Here is a 16690-nt window from a genome sequence, read left to right on the forward strand (position 1 = left end):
CATCAACAAATGATCATAGATCAAAAATTAGATGAAAGTATCTCTGATTTAGAAGCAGCCATGATATATAGAGGAGATGATCTTCAAAATATAAAGCTTAGGCTTCACATATTATGTGACTGGAATGTTTCTTCCTTCTGCGTTACTCCCCATGCCTATAATGAATCAGAAATATCATTGAGCAAAATTCGCCATCATATTACTAATCATTATGGTGATAATCTAACTTCAGATATTAAACAACTTCAAGATACTATTCAAGGCATTACTCAATCATCATTACAATCAATTCCAGGAGTGAGTTTTGCACAAAGGATTAACAATATTCTGTCTAATTTAAGCCCTTTTACTTGAATCAAACAAACTGGTCTTGGCATTATAAGTGGAATGATTATTCTTTTTATTGCTATAATCTTTTTATGCTTAGTCCTCAGATGCACAGGAAAATCCCTCCAATGGCTGATGGATCAAGAAGTTGCAAAATCGGGCACCTGGGTGGCTCAGTGGGTTAAGCCGCTGCCTTCGGCTCAGGTTATGATCTCAGGGTCCTGGGATCGAGTCCTGCATTGGGCTCTCTGCTCAGCAGGGAGCCTGCTTCCTCCTCTCTCTCTCTCTCTCTCTGCCTGCCTCTATGCCTACTTGTGATCTCTCTGTCAAATAAATAAAATCTTAAAAAAAAAAGAAGTTGCAAAATCGACTTTTCTACTTCTGCACAAACGAAAAGAGGGAAATGCAACTGTCCCTCAGAGCAATGTATTACTTAAAATATAGCCCATGGGAAATTCTACTAGTTACCAAGCACGTTTAGATATAGCTGCCGCTTCCAGTCCACGGGAGAAGAATTAGGCAAAAACAAGTCAGCTGCAAGAGATTGGGAGCAGGGGACAACCGTCGAAAAGACTGCAGCCACGAGCAACTCCAAGTCTCACTTTTATTGGATAGAAACAATAGCCAACAGAATGACCGATGAAGGTCAAACGTTAGTCACATGTCTTGCGCACAAGCAAGAAGGAGAATCAAGTTTATAGTTAACTAAGCACATTCAAAGGACTCATCTAACTAACAACGGGCGCTTCTGGGAAGAGAAAGGAGCGACAAGGGAAAAGGGAAGCAGGCGGTATTTCGTTCCACCCTGAGCTGACGGGGCCTTCCCTGGTTCTCGGCTTCCCTGAAGCAGGCGGCGTTCCCCCCTGGGTGGGCCTGGTGGTCCCAACTGCCGGGCTTCTGTGAAGAGGCGGCCTTCTGCCCTGAGCGAGCCGGGCATCCCCCGTTGCCCAGCTTCATGGTCGTATATCGTCCTTCTCCCCAAAGACCTGTTGCCAGTCTATGTTTTTCTTAAGGCCATCTCTAAATGTGCTTGACAACTAGTAAAATCCTCCAGGGGTTATAGTTTAAGTAACAAATTGTTCCGAGGGGCAGTAGCATATAGCCTTAAGAAAAACACAAACTGGGGCGCCTGGGTGGCTCAGTGGGTTAAAGCCTCTGCTTTCAGCTCAGGTCATGATCCCAGGGTCCTGGAATCAAGCCCCGCATCGGGCTCTCTGCTCCACAGGGAGCCTGCTTCCCCCTCTCTCTCTGCCTGCCTCTCTGCCTACTTGTGATCTCTGTCTGTGAAATAAATAAATAAAATCTTAAAAAAAAGAAAAGCACATACTGGTAACAGGCCTCTGGGGGAGAGGATGATACATGGCCTTGAAGCGGAGCAGCAGGGGATGCCCAGCTAGCTCAAGGCAGAACACCGCCTGCTTCATTTTTTCCATTATCTCCTCACCCCCCTCCCCCCAGAGCGCCTGTGGCTAGTTAGGTAAGTCCTTTGAATGTGCTTGTTCAACTATAGACTTTATACTGCTTGTCCAGACATATTTTGCCTTCCTTCTTGTTTATCTACAAGGCGTATGACTAATGTTCGGCCTTCTTCAGCTCTTCTGTTGATTGCTGTTTCTATCCAATAAAAGCGGGACTGAGGGGTTGTTTGGGGCAACAGCCTTTTCTACTGTTGTAGAAACAGTACAGCTGCTCCCTTTCTCTTGCAGCTGACTTGTTTGTGCCACATTCTTCCCCCGTGCACCCTCAGGAAGCGGCATGTGATTATTGCTATTAAGCTAAAATTCCATAAAACTATAACCTCTCACTCCCCAGATACGTTAAGAAAGATCAGATGTTGGCCATTGGATAATTTGGACAATAGTGCAAAATCGAGGAGGGTCTGGTCAGATACAGTTTCTCTATGACTTTTTTTTTCCTCTTTAGTGCCTGGGGGAGTAGCTAACACACAGTAGGTGCTCAGTATATGCTTTCTTTCTTTTTTTTTTTTTTAAGATTTTATTTATTTATTTGACAGAGAGAGATCACAAGTAGGCAGAGAGGCAGGCAGAGAGAGAGGAAGGGAAGCAGGCCCCCTGCTGAGCAGAGCCCGATGTGGGACTCGATCCCAGGACCCTGAGATCATGACCTGAGCTGAAGGCAGCGGCTTAACCCACTGAGCCACCCAGGCGCCCCTCAGTATATGTTTTCTAATTTGTTTCTTGATTTCGAGGACACTTACGTTAGCCTGCTATGGGAAATGGAATTTTTGACTAGCAGCTGTGTTGATTGGGTAATTTCCACCTGTTAAAGAGTGGTCTAAATGCTGTTGAGGTTGTAAAAGCAAGAGAAAGCCAAGCTAGTGCCTTCACAGAGTTTAAAAGCTTAGATGTTTACATAGAATACACTCCAGAGACCACCCTGTAAACCAAATGTAAAATCACATCCCATATAGGAGGCTCTGGGTAGCATATTGTAGGAAAGGCTATAATGAGAAAAGGGAAAAGAAATTGCTTGAGGAGCTTAGAATTTCAATCTGGAAAGGAAAAACGTGGAAGAGATTATTGGGTACAAAGTCAGTCATGACTGATTTCATTCATAGCTGAAAAGAAGCAGATTTCAAACTGTAATACCTAGGTTACTGTCTTCATGCTGCCATTACTAATGGCTGAAAACACTTAGGGACTTAGGGAGCACACACTACGTAGCAGTTACTGTCCTGGGTGGTTAATGAGTATCACTGACTTAATTCAGATAGCTGCCCTGTGTGGGAAGTGCTGCTCTTAGCTCAATTTTATGGATGAGGAATTTAAGGCTCAAGAAAGCTCCATGGCCCTAAAGGATGCACAGAAGGTAAGCGATAGAATAGGACCCAAAGCCAAGCAGGCTGGCTCCAGAGCCGATATCCTAGATTCAGATCCAAATTTTGCTGTACTAGTGTTCTGTGGCCGATATGACAAATCATCACAACCTGGCTGGCCTAAAATAACAAAAATAACAGAAGCATCTTTTCTCACACTTGTGGAGAACAGAAGTCTGAAATCCAGGTGTTGGCAGGGCCAGTGTCCCTGTGAAGGTTCTGCGGGGGAGGGGTAAGGTGGGGGTGGGTTGGGGGTAGGGGGTCCTTCATTGCCTCCTCCAGCTCTGGGGGCCCCAGATGCCCCCTGGGTTGTGGTCGCCTTAGAGGCTGCTTTTATTTTTATTTTTTAATTTAATTTTTATAATGCTTCATTTTATTTTATTTTTTTTAGAATTCAAATTGCTTTATTCTTTTTATTTTTATTTTTATTTTTTTTTCCAATTTATTTATTTTCAGAAAAACAGTATTCATTATTTTTTCACCACACCCAGTGCTCCATGCAAGCTGTGCCCTCTATAATACCCACCACCTGGTACCCCAACCTCCATTTTATTTTATTTTTTAATTTTTTATTATGTTGTGTTAGTAGAGGCTGCTGTTAGGTCAATGGGCTTGGGTACAGGATGCAGAAAGGGCCACAGAGTCCCCCTGGCTGAAGACAGGCCCGTCAGACTATCCGCAGGCTCTAACTGACCAACGGGCTACTTGCAACCAGGCACAGTTCCCAAGAAAGGGAAGATTCCATATGTCGCCAGACCGCCTCCCCTTCCCCCTTTAAAAACGACCCCCATCCAGTGCCTCGTGACAGCCTCTCCTCTGCTGTCTTGCCCACTGTTCCCTTGTGGTGTATTCCATAAACTTCTATCACCTTTATTCTGCTTCAGGTGGATTCTTGTCACCACCCACAACCCCAGCGTCCGCCCAATCATAACCTCATATTTAGGGGGCCCCCATCCGATTGAGACCCCTGATTTAGGTACCACAGCCACATCTCCCCAAGGTCTGCTTCTGTCTCCACGTGGCCTTCCCCTCTGTGAGCTGCACTGTGTCCCTCCCTCTCTGTATAAGGACACCAGTCATTCGATTTAGGGCCCACTTGGTGAGTCCAGGATGGTCTCACTTCCAGATCCTTACATCTCCTTTTCAGATAATGAGTATGTAAAGTTTTTCCAGCGAGATAAACACAACACCAGGCAAAGTGGGTGCAAGGCAAGATTTACTAAAAACACTCTCTGGGGAAGTTTCAGGGCTCAGGAGAGGGGGAGCCGGGAAAGTTGCCCCAGGAGGAGGTGGGCACCCTCAGGCGAGGTTCCGCGATTCTGGAAAGCAGAGTGGCGGAAGTCGCGCTGACATAGGGAGAAGGGGGCTTTTAAGGGGCCTCCAGGGGAGTTCAGGGGTCTTTTGGCAAGTTTCCCTTATTTGGATATTTTGCCAGCTCATGGAGTCCCATTGGTCCACTGGAGCCCGGGGCAGGGGTCTCAGATTCCTGCTTGTCAGGGTCCCATTGGTCCACAGGAGCCCAGGCGGGAGGGTTTTCATATTCCTGCTTGGGTCTTTGTTCTCCTGTCCGAGCTCAGGTTTTGTGGCGGGGACTTTTGCCATCTTAAGTAGCCCTTTCTTTCTGCCAGTCCAACAGAATCTATACTACTTTGTGAACAAAATGGTCAAGTGCTGCAAGAAGGAAGTCATAGTGGAGATAACTGATTCAGGCTGCACTTCTTGGTAACAAAGGGACCCCAGGAGGATAGAACAAAAGACCAAGACTTATTAATCTCTTACTATGTGCCAGACCCTCTCCTCCATGTGTACAGTTAGGGACTCACCTTGTGCGTAAGGAACTCTTAAAATTCCCATTTTGCAGATGAGAAATTGAAGCTTGCCCAATATCATAGCTGAAAAGTGTCAGAACTGGGGCCTGAGCTCAGGCCATCTTCTTGTGCAATTTTACCCATGGAAAGTCATGCTGTGCCACATGGGGAAAGGCAGGAGCATTCCTAGGGAGAAGGGCAACCTGTGAAAAGGAAGGTATCCTGTCCACATGAGGATAGAGCCAGGAAAAGAGAATCATAAAAGCCAGATCCTTGGGTGTGACTCATAGGCAGGAGTGTCTCAGGTCAAGAAAAAATTTTAGAGACGCCTGGGTGGCTCAGTTGGTTAAGCAGGTGCCTTCGGCTCAGGTCATGATCCCGGCGTCCTGGGATCGAGTCCCACATCGGGCTCCTTGCTCGTCAGGGAGCCTGCTTCTCCCTCTGCCTCTGCCTGCCTCTCTGTCTGCCTGTGCTCGCTCGCTCTCCCTCTCTCTCTGACAAATAAATAAATAAAATCTTAAAAAAAAATTTAGAGAAAGAGAGGAAAGGCTGCTTTCCCTTTTCCCTTTTAGCTATTTTAACATCTCAGTCCTGAAAGCACACTTCTATAATGACATTCTATTGTCATTTTCATTATACCCATTTTACAATTGAGCAAACCGAGATTCAAGATTTAAGTGGTGAAACTAAAGCCCCATATAAGGGGAGGAGTGAGGAGTTCAAATTTGGGGCTGATTTCAAAACCCACTCTTCACTTGTATGTCCTGGAACAGGGAGACCAGTACTCTAGGGAGAGGAATCCTGAAAGAGGAAGCAGATTTCTATTATGGTCTAGCTCTGGGCAATGGCAGACTGAACAACTGAGGCATTTCTCCTTTAGAATTTACCCCCTCTGCTGGAGAGGTTATTGTTTCCTTCCTTCCTTCCTTCCTTCCTCCCTCCCTCCCTCCCCCTTTTTTTTCCCCCAATTTATTTATTTTCAGAAAAACAGTATTCATTATTTTTTCACCACACCCAGTGCTCCATGCAAGCTGTGCCCTCTATAATACCCACCACCTGGTACCCCAACCTCCCACCCCCCCGCCACTTCAAACCCCTCAGACTGTTTTTCAGAGTCCATAGTCTCTCATGGTTCACCTCCCCTTCCAATTTACCCAAATTCCCTACTCCTCTCTAACGCCCCTTGTCCTCCATGCTATTGGTTATGCTCCACAAATGAGTGAAACCATATGATAATTGACTCTCTCTGCTTGACTGATTTCACTCAGCATAATCTCTTCCAGTCCTCCCTCCCCTTTTTAAAAATTTTTCTTCCATTCCTTCTTCTTGTCTTTTAAAAAGATTTTATTTATTTGAGAGAGCAAACATGAGCCGGGGGGAGGGGCAGAGAGAGATGGAGAAGCAGACTCCTTGCTGAGCAGGGAGCCCTACTTGGGGCTCTATCCGGGGACTCCAAGATCATGACCCACACTAAAGTCAGATGCTTAACCAAGTGAGCCACCCAGGTGACCGAGGTTGGTTTTTAAGTTTTGCAAATGGCATCAGCTGTCTGCATATATTTTGTCTCCTTTCTGGTAGCACCTGCGGTACTGTGGGGGCTTGTGGCTGTTGGTAACTGGTTCCTCAGGGAGTCCCAGGAGATGGAGAGGAGAGGTTGAGCCCAAGACTCCATGCAAAGCGGGGGAGCCTGGTCTGGGGAGCCTCCAGAATTCTGCCAGAAAATTGGGGGCTGCAGGACCAGACCCACCTAGTGTGGAGGGAGTGCTCATACGGATAAGAGTTGTTTCAAGGTTTCACTCCTTTCATTCGCCACCCTTCTTGCCCCAGGACTGTCTGTGCTGCTGCTCTTGCCATTGGGAGCTGCAGCCCTGAACCCTGGAGGTGAGCCTGACCAGCTGGCCCCATGAGCGGTGGAGGGCATGCCAGCCTGGGCTCTGTGTTCCTTCACTACGAAGGGAGAGCCAGGGAGAGGAGGCTTATTCTGTGAATGAACCTCTTCCTCTTTCTCTGGAGATGAGAGAAACTTTCTTCCTCCTCAAATACCTAATGTTCCCTGAATTCTTCCTTTTCAAGAGCAGCTAGCCTTCCCCTCCTCTGCTCTCTGGTTCCCAGCAGGCAGCTGGCATCCTGCATTCTCTGGGGCTTTTGACCACGGTCTCCATCCCAACAGTGTCTGTGGTTGGAGGTGCCCTTCTGACTCCATATCTCTCAGTGCCCCTTCCTGTTGCCGTTATGCTGATTCATATTTCCCTCTGGGGAGATCTTCAGCAATCCCGTGATGGGCTGTAAAGGTACAACAGGTACAGGCTTGAGGGTATTGGAGGGGGACCTCCAAAATTGTGGGACATTCAGTCCTCAGTCCTGGGAGCAGCACAGAAGTACTTTGTCAAGAGAATATGGGCCAGAGGAAAAGTGGTGGGGAGGGGGCAGAGCTGGCATGTTGCCAGGGGGATGCAGCGTGAATATCTCTGGCTTGTAACTAGAGGGCTTGTAACTTCTGTCCCTCCCTCCCTCTTTCTCTCCCCTAACCCCCTTCTCTCCACATTCAGAGAAAAGATTGTGTGGGGACACAGGAAGAAAGGTGGCCATCTACAAGCCAAGAGAGAGCTCTCACCAGAAACCAACCCTGCCATCTCCTTGGCCTTAGAACCCAGCCTCCAGAAACAGTTTGAGAAAACAAATTTCTGTGGTTTAAACCTCCTCATTAATAACCTATTATTATGCAGCACTCACAGACTGATACACATGAAAATGGAGAAAACAAAGAAAATGTAAAGAATGCAAACAAAGAAAATTACCATAATTCTATCACAGACACTAGTGAAATATTTGGAGGTAATTTTTCCTCATCTTTTAAAACATATAAATAATATTTTCCTTTATCAATGAATGTGAATGTCAGACTGTGTTGAGTATTGCATGAACAATGAATCTTGGAACACTGAAAAAATAAAATAAGATTAATATGCCTCCATCAGAAAGGATGAATATCCAACTTTTGTAGCAACATGGACGGGACTGGAAGAGATTATGCTGAGTGAAATAAGTCAAGCAGAGAGACTCAATTATCATATGGTTTCACTTATTTGTGGAGCATAACCAATAGCATGGAGGACAAGGGGCGTTAGAGAGGAGTAGGGGATTTGGGTAAATTGGAAGGGGAGGTGAACCATGAGAGACTATGGACTCTGAAAAACAGTCTGAGGGGTTTGAAATGGCGGGGGGGTGGGAGGTTGGGGTACCAGGTGGTGGGTATTATAGAGGGCACGGCTTGCGTGGAGCACTGGGTGTGGTGAAAAAATAATGAATACTGTTTTTCTGAAAATAAATAAATTGGAAAAAAAAAGGAAATAACTGAATAATAAACATCTGTATGGACTTAAAAAAAATAAAATAAGATTAAAAAAAAATACCTTCCAGGGTTTGGGGATGTTGGGGTTGCATGAGGGAGAGCTTGTGGTGATGGGATCTTTATCTGCTTTATTGCAGTGACAGTTACAGGAATCCACATGTGCGATAAAATGTCACAGAACTATACATGTGTTGTGCTGATGTCAGTTTCTTGGTTTGCATATTTGATTATTACATAAAAATACATAAATACATAAAATGTATCTTTTGCAGGGAAGCCAGGGAAGGGTCCTCTAGGTATTGTTTTTGAGACTTACTGTCAATCTCTGTTTATTTCAAAATAAAACTTTAGAAATAAAGAAGTCTTTGAATAGATAACCACTAGATAAAAAACGATCTGTTCAGTCTGAACCATAGACCTCTAGGGACCAAAGCACTAGTGGAATTATCTTCATAGAAAATTGTTTGTGAGGTCTTCCTATATCAAAAAGGTAGAAACCATAAGGAGGCTTTCAGCAGGAATACTAGAAAGGCTTAGGAAAAACTTAAAAAGAGAAGTGTGAGTTTCAGAGATGTTCATGATGGGGAAACACAGGGCAAGGAAGCATCCAGACTAGCAGTTTACCAAGTAGCTCATCTAGATAGTAAACAGGAAGTCTTTTCAGCACACCCAGACCAAGACCAGATGGTATCCTCCATGGCTGGGCTCGCTGGTGTCTGCACCATGAGGAACAGGCATCTATGGTTGCTGCCAGGTAGGCAGAATTACAACAATGGTGACAGGACAATTAAAGCTACGCAGAAACTATCCAGTTTGAGAATTATCTCTGCTCTTTGCTTTATTTCTAGCTTTTGCTCTATTTCTTCTTCTTCTTTTTTTTCACTCTGTAAGGATAAACAAGGAAAAAGTTTTAATGCTATTAATTATATTAAATTCTCAAAGAAGAAAGTAGGTGGAACTTATTTCTAGAGCAATTTTTAGAACTTATCAGAGCTTTCTCATTTTCTGGCCTATATGAGACCTCGTTCTCCAGAGAAACAGAACCAAGTTTTGGCATATTACATATTTGTATAAAGATGTGTATATGTGTATGTGTATGCGTGTGTGTATAGACAGATGAGAAAAATGTATTAGTTTAAGAAATTGTTTTATGAGATTGTTGAAGTTAGAAAGTCCAAAATCTGTAGGGCAGGCTGGAGCCCCATGGATGTTTCCAAGGACACTGATGTTGATCTTAAGTCTGAAGTCAGTCAGAAGCAGAATTCTCTTTCTTGGAGGAGGTCAGTCTTTTTAGCGCTTAAGGTCTTCAACTGATGAGATGAGGCCCACCCAGGGTGTCTGCTTTACTGAGTCTACTGATTTCACTGTTAATCTCATTTAAATAACCACCTTCACAGCAGCATCATGCTTCCCATGAGTGGAATGACAGACTCTGACAGGTGATCAGGTGGTTGCCTGAAGGACAGATTCCTTCACACTTGCAGTGGTTTCCATACCATGAAGCCGGTTCAGTGACTCATCAGTCAGGACCAGATTAAGAGATAAAGGGAAAGGCTGTGCCCCCAGGACACTGTAGGACAGCCAGGAGCTCACTTTGAAGGAACCAGAGAAGCCATGGTTGCTGCACTTGGAGAAGCCACTTAACCAGGAGATGGTGGCTCCAACTGCTAGTGTGATAGTTCCTACCCCTCACCTGTCATCAGCTCCCTGTCTTGTGATGCTAGGGCTCCCTACCCATCCAGTACGACTGTGAGCTGGGACTCAGACTTGGAGTTGGCTGACTCCCAAACCCATGTTCTTCTTGTGTGCCCCAAAATATGTGGGTTAAACAGGGGGAAGTCATCCTGGAAGAGAAATCCTCAAGGTAGATTTCTGCCATTGCCAGAGAAAATAGGACCTGGCTATGGGCAGAGCACACCAATCTGTGGACTTTGTACTTCAAGAATTACCCTCACCATGGTGCCTGGGTGACCCAGTCAGTTAAGCATCTGCCTTCAGCTCAGATCGTGGTCCCTGGGTCCTGGGATTGAGCCGTGTCAGGCTCCCTGCTATGTGGGGAGTTTGCTTTTCCCTCTCTCTCTGCCCCTCCCCCAGCTTGTGCTCTCTCTACTCTCTCTAAAATAAATAAATATTTACTAGCAAAGTATTTAACCCCTCCACTGGGAGAGGCTGGAATTTCTGTGTTGTGTCCCTTACATCGCCTCTGTATATTCTGTGCCCTTACCTGTAGTTCTGAGGCTGCATGATGGTGCCTGTTAGTGACTGACTCCTCAGGGAGTCTGAGGAGAGGGAGGGAAGAAGACTGGTTCTCAAATCTTCATGAATCACTAGAGCCTTGGGAGGGCCATGGGCTACAGAATCAGAGCCACTTCCTAGGATGAAATGGCCCTGAGGACAAGGGTTGAAACTGGAGCTCCATCATGTTTCTTCATCATCTCTCTGTTTTTTTCTGCTCCAGGACTCTTGATGCTGCTGCTGTTGCCATTGAGAGCTGCAGCCCAGAAGACTAGTGGTGAGTCTGCCCAGGCAACCCCACTGGTGACAGAAGTGGGGGAGTGCCTGAAAGGGTCTGGGTCCTCAAATGAACAAGGGGAAAAAGGAGGGCATATCTTCAGGTGAGGTTCTGGTCTTCTGGAGATAACAGAGACTATTTCTAAATCCCCAAATGTCCAGAACTTTCTGTCCATTCCTCTTACAACGGCAGCCATCCCTCTCCTTCCTCCAACTCACCTCCTCTCCCCCAGCTGGCTGCTGACTCCATTCATTTCTTGACAACTCCTTCTGACTATGGTCTCTGTCCCCACAACATCTGCCTCTACAGATTGTGCTCGCTGGTGCCCTCCAAACTCCACATGTGTCAATGCCACTGCCTGTCGCTGCTCTCCAGGATTCAGTTCTTCATCTGGGGTGATCTTCACCAGCTTGTTGGAGATCTGTGATGGTATAGGGGCTTGGGATGGTGGTGGGGCATGGAGCTGGGTGTGGGGGGAGATGTGTTCTCTCTGTGCCTCAGTATGCTTGTCTGTAAATTGCAGACAATCATTGCACCTACCCCCCATGGATGGAGTAAGATTTAAAATTCATGTGTGTGAAGAACAGGTAAAGACTAGTACAGACCAGACTGTCAAACACAAGCTATTTATCATGGTCGCTGCTATTATTACTGTGATAATTCTCCTAGCACAAGGAAAGGAAGAAGTGGAAGAAACAGGAGAGAACAATCAACCAGTGCCTGGAAGATTAGACTCCATCTCGTGGGAGCTTACTGGGAATAGTTATTCCTGATATCTTTGAAAAGTTAAGAAAAAGAATACCCTAAATTTTTCCGGTAGTTTGTCTAGTGGACTTATGGGTGATTTTCTTTCTTTTTTTTTTTTAAAGATTTTATTTATTTATTTGAGACAGAGAGAGTGTGAGAGAGAGCATGAGCGAGGAGAAGGTCAGAGAGCGAAGCAGACTCCCCATGGAGCTGGGAGCCTGATGTGGGACTCGATCCCGGGACTCCAGGATCAGGCCCTGAGCCGAAGGCAGTCGTCCAACCAACTGCGCCACCCAGGCGTTTCTTTATTTTCATTTTTTTTTTACATTTTCTTTCTCTTCTAAGTATCCATGTTCCATTTAACATTTGGGGCAAAGTAAATTTTTAAAAAATCTTATTTTATTTAAATTCAATTAATTAACATATGTTGCATTATTAGTTTCAGAGGTAGAGTTCAGTGATTCATCAATTGTATATAACATCCAGTGCTCATTACATCACATACCCTCCTTAATACTCATCATGCATTTACCCCCATCCCCACCCTCTCTCCTCCAGCAACCCTCAGTTTGTTTCTTATGATAAAGGGTCTCTTATGATTTGTCTCTCTGATTTTATCTTGTTTTTTTCTCTCCCTTCTCCTCTCCTCCTCTGTTTTTTTCTTAACTTCCACATTTGAGTGAAATATGATAATTATCTTTCTCTGATTTTATTTTGCTTATTTTGCTTATCATAATGCCCTCTAGTTCCATCCATGTTGTTGCAAATGACAAGATGAAATTTTTTTAGAGATATATCTATCATCTATCTATCTCACATCTTTTATTATCCATTCATCTGTCAATGGACATCTGGGCTCTTTCCTTATTTCCTTATCTTTCCTTGTCTGGGCTATGGGAGACACTTCTGCTATAAACATTGGGGTGCACATGCCCTTTCAGATGACTACATTCGTATCTTTGGGGTAGATCTAGTAGTACAGTTGCTGGGTTGTAGGGTAGCTCTATTTTCAACTTTTTGAGGACCCTCCATACTATTTTCCAGAGTGGCTGTAGCAGCTTGCATTCCCACCAACAGTATAAGAGAGTTCCTCTTTCTCAGCATCCTTACATTTTCTTTCTCTTCTAAGTATCCATGTCCTGAGTTGTTAATTGTAGCCATTTTGATGGGTGTCAGGTGGTATCTCATTATGGTTTTGATTTGTATTTCCCCGATGCTGAGTCATGTTGAGCATTTTTTTATATGTCTGTTGGCCATTTGTCTTCATTGGAGAAATATCTATTCATGACTTCTGCCCATTTCTTGACTGGATTATTTGTTTTTTTGGGTGTTGAGTTTGATAAGTTCTTTATAGATTTTGGGCACTAACCCTTTATCTGATAAGACATTTGCAAATATCTTTAAAATTTTTTTTTTATTTTTTTATGTTTTCAGCATAACAGTATTAATTATTTTTGCACCACAACCAGTGCTCCATGCAATCCATACCCTCTCCAATATCCACCACCTGGTTCCCCCAGCCTCCCACCCTCCACTCCTTCAAAACCCTCAGATTGTTTTTCAGAGTCCATAGTCTCTCATGGTTCACCTCCCCTTCCAATTTCCCTCAACTCCCTTCTCCTCTCCATCTCCCCTTGTCCTCCATGTTATTTGTTATGCTCCACAAATAAGTGAAACCATATGATAATGGACTCTCTCTGCTTGACTTATTTCACTCAGCATAATTTCTTCCAGTCCCGTCCATGTTGCTACAAAAGTTGGGTATTCATCCTTTCTGATGGAGGCATAATAATCCATAGTGTATATGGACCACATGTTCCTTATCCAAATATCTTCTCCCATTTTGTCAGTTGTCTTTTGTTTTTTGTGGACTGTTTCCTTTGCTCTGCAAAACTTTTTATCTTGATGAAATCCTAATAATTCATTTTTGCCTTTGTTTTCCCCACCTTCGGTGAAGTGTCTAGAAAAAGTTGTTGTGGCAGATGTCAAAAGGTTGTTGCCTGTGTTCTCCTCTAGGATTTTGATGGGTTCCTATCTCACATTATGTCTTTTATCCATTTTGTGTGTAGTGTCAGAAAGTGGTCCAGTTTCATTCTTCTGAATGTGGCCATCCAATTTTCCCAACACCACTTGTTGAAGAGACTGTCTTTTTCCCATTGAATATTCTTTACTGCTTTGTTCCATTTCTGGGTTCTTTACTCTGTTCCATTGTTCTATGTGTCTGTTTTTGTGCCAGTACTATAGTGTCTTGATGATTACAGCTTTGTAATATTACCTGAGGTCAGACATTGTGATGCCTCCAGTTTTGGTTCCCTTTTCAACATTTCTTTGGCTATTCAGGGACTTTTCTGGTTCAATATAAATTTTAGGATTGTTTGTTACAGCTCTGTGAAAAATGTTGATAGTATTTTGATAGGGATTGTATTGAGTGTGTAGTTTGCTGTAGGTAGCATATACATTTAAACAATATTTTTTCTTCCAATCTATGAGCATGGAATGTTTTTCCACTTTTTAATGTCTTCCTCAATTTCTTTCATAAGTGGTCTGTAGTTTTCAGAGTACAGATACTTTGCCTCTTTGGTTAGGTTTATTACTAGGTATCTTATGGTTTTTGGTGCAACTGTAAATGGGATGGATTCCTTAATTTCTCTCTTCTTTCTCACTGTTAGTGTATAGAATTGCAAGTGATTTCTCTGTATTGATTTTATATCCTGCCACTTGGCTGAATTGCTGTATGAGTTCTAGTAATTTGGGGGTGGAGTCTTTTGGTTTTTTCACATAAAGTATCATGTTATCTGTGAAGAAAGAGAGTTTGACTTCTTTGCCAATTTGGATGCCTTTTATTTCTTTTTGTTCTCTGAGTGACTGCTGAGGCTAGCACTTCATGTACTATGTTGGACAGCTGTAGTGAGAGTGGGAATCCCTGTCATGTTCCGGACCTTAAGAGAAAAGCTCTCAGTTTTTCCTCATTGAGAATGATATTTGCTGTGGGATTTTCATATATTGCTTTTATGATATTGAGGTATGTTCCCTCTATCCCTATACCATGGAGAGTATTAATCAGGAAAGGATCCTGTACTTTGTCAAATGCTTTTTCTGCAACCATTGAGAGGAGCATATGATTCTTCTCTTTTCTTTTTTTTTTTTCCAATTTATTTATTTTCAGAAAAACAGTATTCATTATTTTTTCACCACACCCAGTGCTCCATGCAAGCTGTGCCCTCTATAATACCCACCACCTGGTACCCCAACCTCCCACCCCCCCGCCACTTCAAACCCCTCAGACTGTTTTTCAGAGTCCATAGTCTCTCATGGTTCACCTCCCCTTCCAATTTACCCAAAAGCACATACCCTCCCCAATGTCCATAACCTTCCCCCCTTCTCCCAACCGCCCTCCCCCCAGCAACCCACAGTTTGTTTCGTGAGATTAAGAGTCACTTATGGTTTGTCTCCCTCCCTATCCCATCTTGTTTCATGGATTCTTCTCCTAACCACTTAAGCCCCCATGTTGCATCACCACTCCCTCATATCAGGGAGATCATATGATAGTTGTCTTTCTCCGCTTGACTTATTTCGCTAAGCATGATACGCTCTAGTTCCATCCATGTTGTCGCAAATGGCAAGATTTCGTTTCTTTTGATGGCTGCATAGTATTCCATTGTGTATATATACCACATCTTCTTGATCCATTCATCTGTTGATGGACATCTAGGTTCTTTCCATAGTTTGGCTATTGTGGACATTGCTGCTATAAACATTCGGGTGCACGTGCCCCTTTGGATCACTACGTTTGTATCTTTAGGGTAAATTCCCAGTAGTGCAATTGCTGGGTCATAGGGCAGTTCTATTTTCAACATTTTGAGGAATCTCCATGCTGTTTTCCAGAGTGGTTGCACCAGCTTGCATTCCCACCAACAGTGTAGGAGGGTTCCCCTTTCTCCGCATCCTCGCCAGCATCTGTCATTTCCTGACTTGTTGATTTTAGCCATTCTGACTGGTGTGAGGTGATATCTCATTGTGGTTTTGATTTGTATTTCCCTGATGCCGAGTGATATGGAGCACTTTTTCATGTGTCTGTTGATCATCTGGATGTCTTCTTGGCAGAAACGTCTGTTCATGTCCTCTGCCCATTTCTTGATTGGATTATTTGTTCTTTGGGTGTTGAGTTTGTTAAGTTCTTTATAGATTTTGGACACTAGTCCTTTATCTGATATGTCGTTTGCAAATATCTTCTCCCATTCTGTCAGTTGTCTTTTGGTTTTGTTAACTGTTTCCTTTGCTGTGCAAAAGCTTTTGATTTTGATGAAATCCCAAAAGTTCATTTTTGCCCTTGCTTCCCTTGCCTTTGGCGATGTTCCTAGGAAGATGTTGCTGCGGCTGAGGTCGAAGAGGTTGCTGCCTGTGTTCTCCTCAAGGATTTTGATGGATTCCTTTCTCACATTGAGGTCCTTAATCCATTTTGAATCTATTTTTGTGTGTGGTGTAAGGAAATGGTCCAATTTCATTTTTCTGCACGTGGCTGTCCAATTTTCCCAACACCATTTATTGAAGAGGCTGTCTTTTTTCCATTGGACATTCTTTCCTGCTTTGTCGAAGATTAGTTGACCATAGAGTTGAGGGTCTATTTCTGGGCTCTCTATTCTGTTCCATTGGTCTATGTGTCTGTTTTTGTGCCAGTACCATGCTGTCTTGATGATGACAGCTTTGTAATAAAGCTTGAAGTCCGGAATTGTGATGCCACCAACTTTGGCTTTGTTTTTCAATATCCCTTTGGCTATTCGAGGTCTTTTCTGGTTCCATATAAATTTTAAAATTATTTGTTCCATTTCTTTGAAAAAGATGGATGGTACTTTGATAGGAATTGCATTAAATGTGTAGATTGCTTTAGGTAGCATAGACATTTTCACCATATTTATTCTTCCAATCCAGGAGCATGGAACATTTTTCCATTTCTTTGTGTCTTCCTCAATTTCTTTCATGAGTACTTTATAGTTTTCTGAGTATAGATTCTGTGCCTCTTTGGTTAGGTTTATTCCTAGGTATCTTATGGTTTGGGGTGCAATTGTAAATGGGATTGACTCCTTAATTTCTCTTTCTTCTGTCTTGTT

The 16690-nt window shown here is 43.6% G+C and overlaps 1 protein-coding gene across 1 annotated transcript in view; it reads left to right on the plus strand.

Moving 5' to 3' along the window:
- Positions 1-9007: 9007 nt before the first annotated feature.
- ADGRE2 (adhesion G protein-coupled receptor E2) overlaps positions 9008-16690 on the plus strand; it is a 48755-nt gene continuing 41072 nt past the window's right edge. The window contains exons 1-3 of the mRNA XM_044255309.1: positions 9008-9077; positions 10782-10835; positions 11145-11264. Coding sequence (XP_044111244.1) covers positions 9008-9077; positions 10782-10835; positions 11145-11264 — 244 coding nt within the window. The remainder of the gene's footprint in view (positions 9078-10781; positions 10836-11144; positions 11265-16690) is intronic.

This window comes from Neovison vison, chromosome 6, assembly GCF_020171115.1.
Source record: "Neovison vison isolate M4711 chromosome 6, ASM_NN_V1, whole genome shotgun sequence".
NCBI classification, from domain to species: Eukaryota; Metazoa; Chordata; class Mammalia; order Carnivora; family Mustelidae; genus Neogale; species Neogale vison.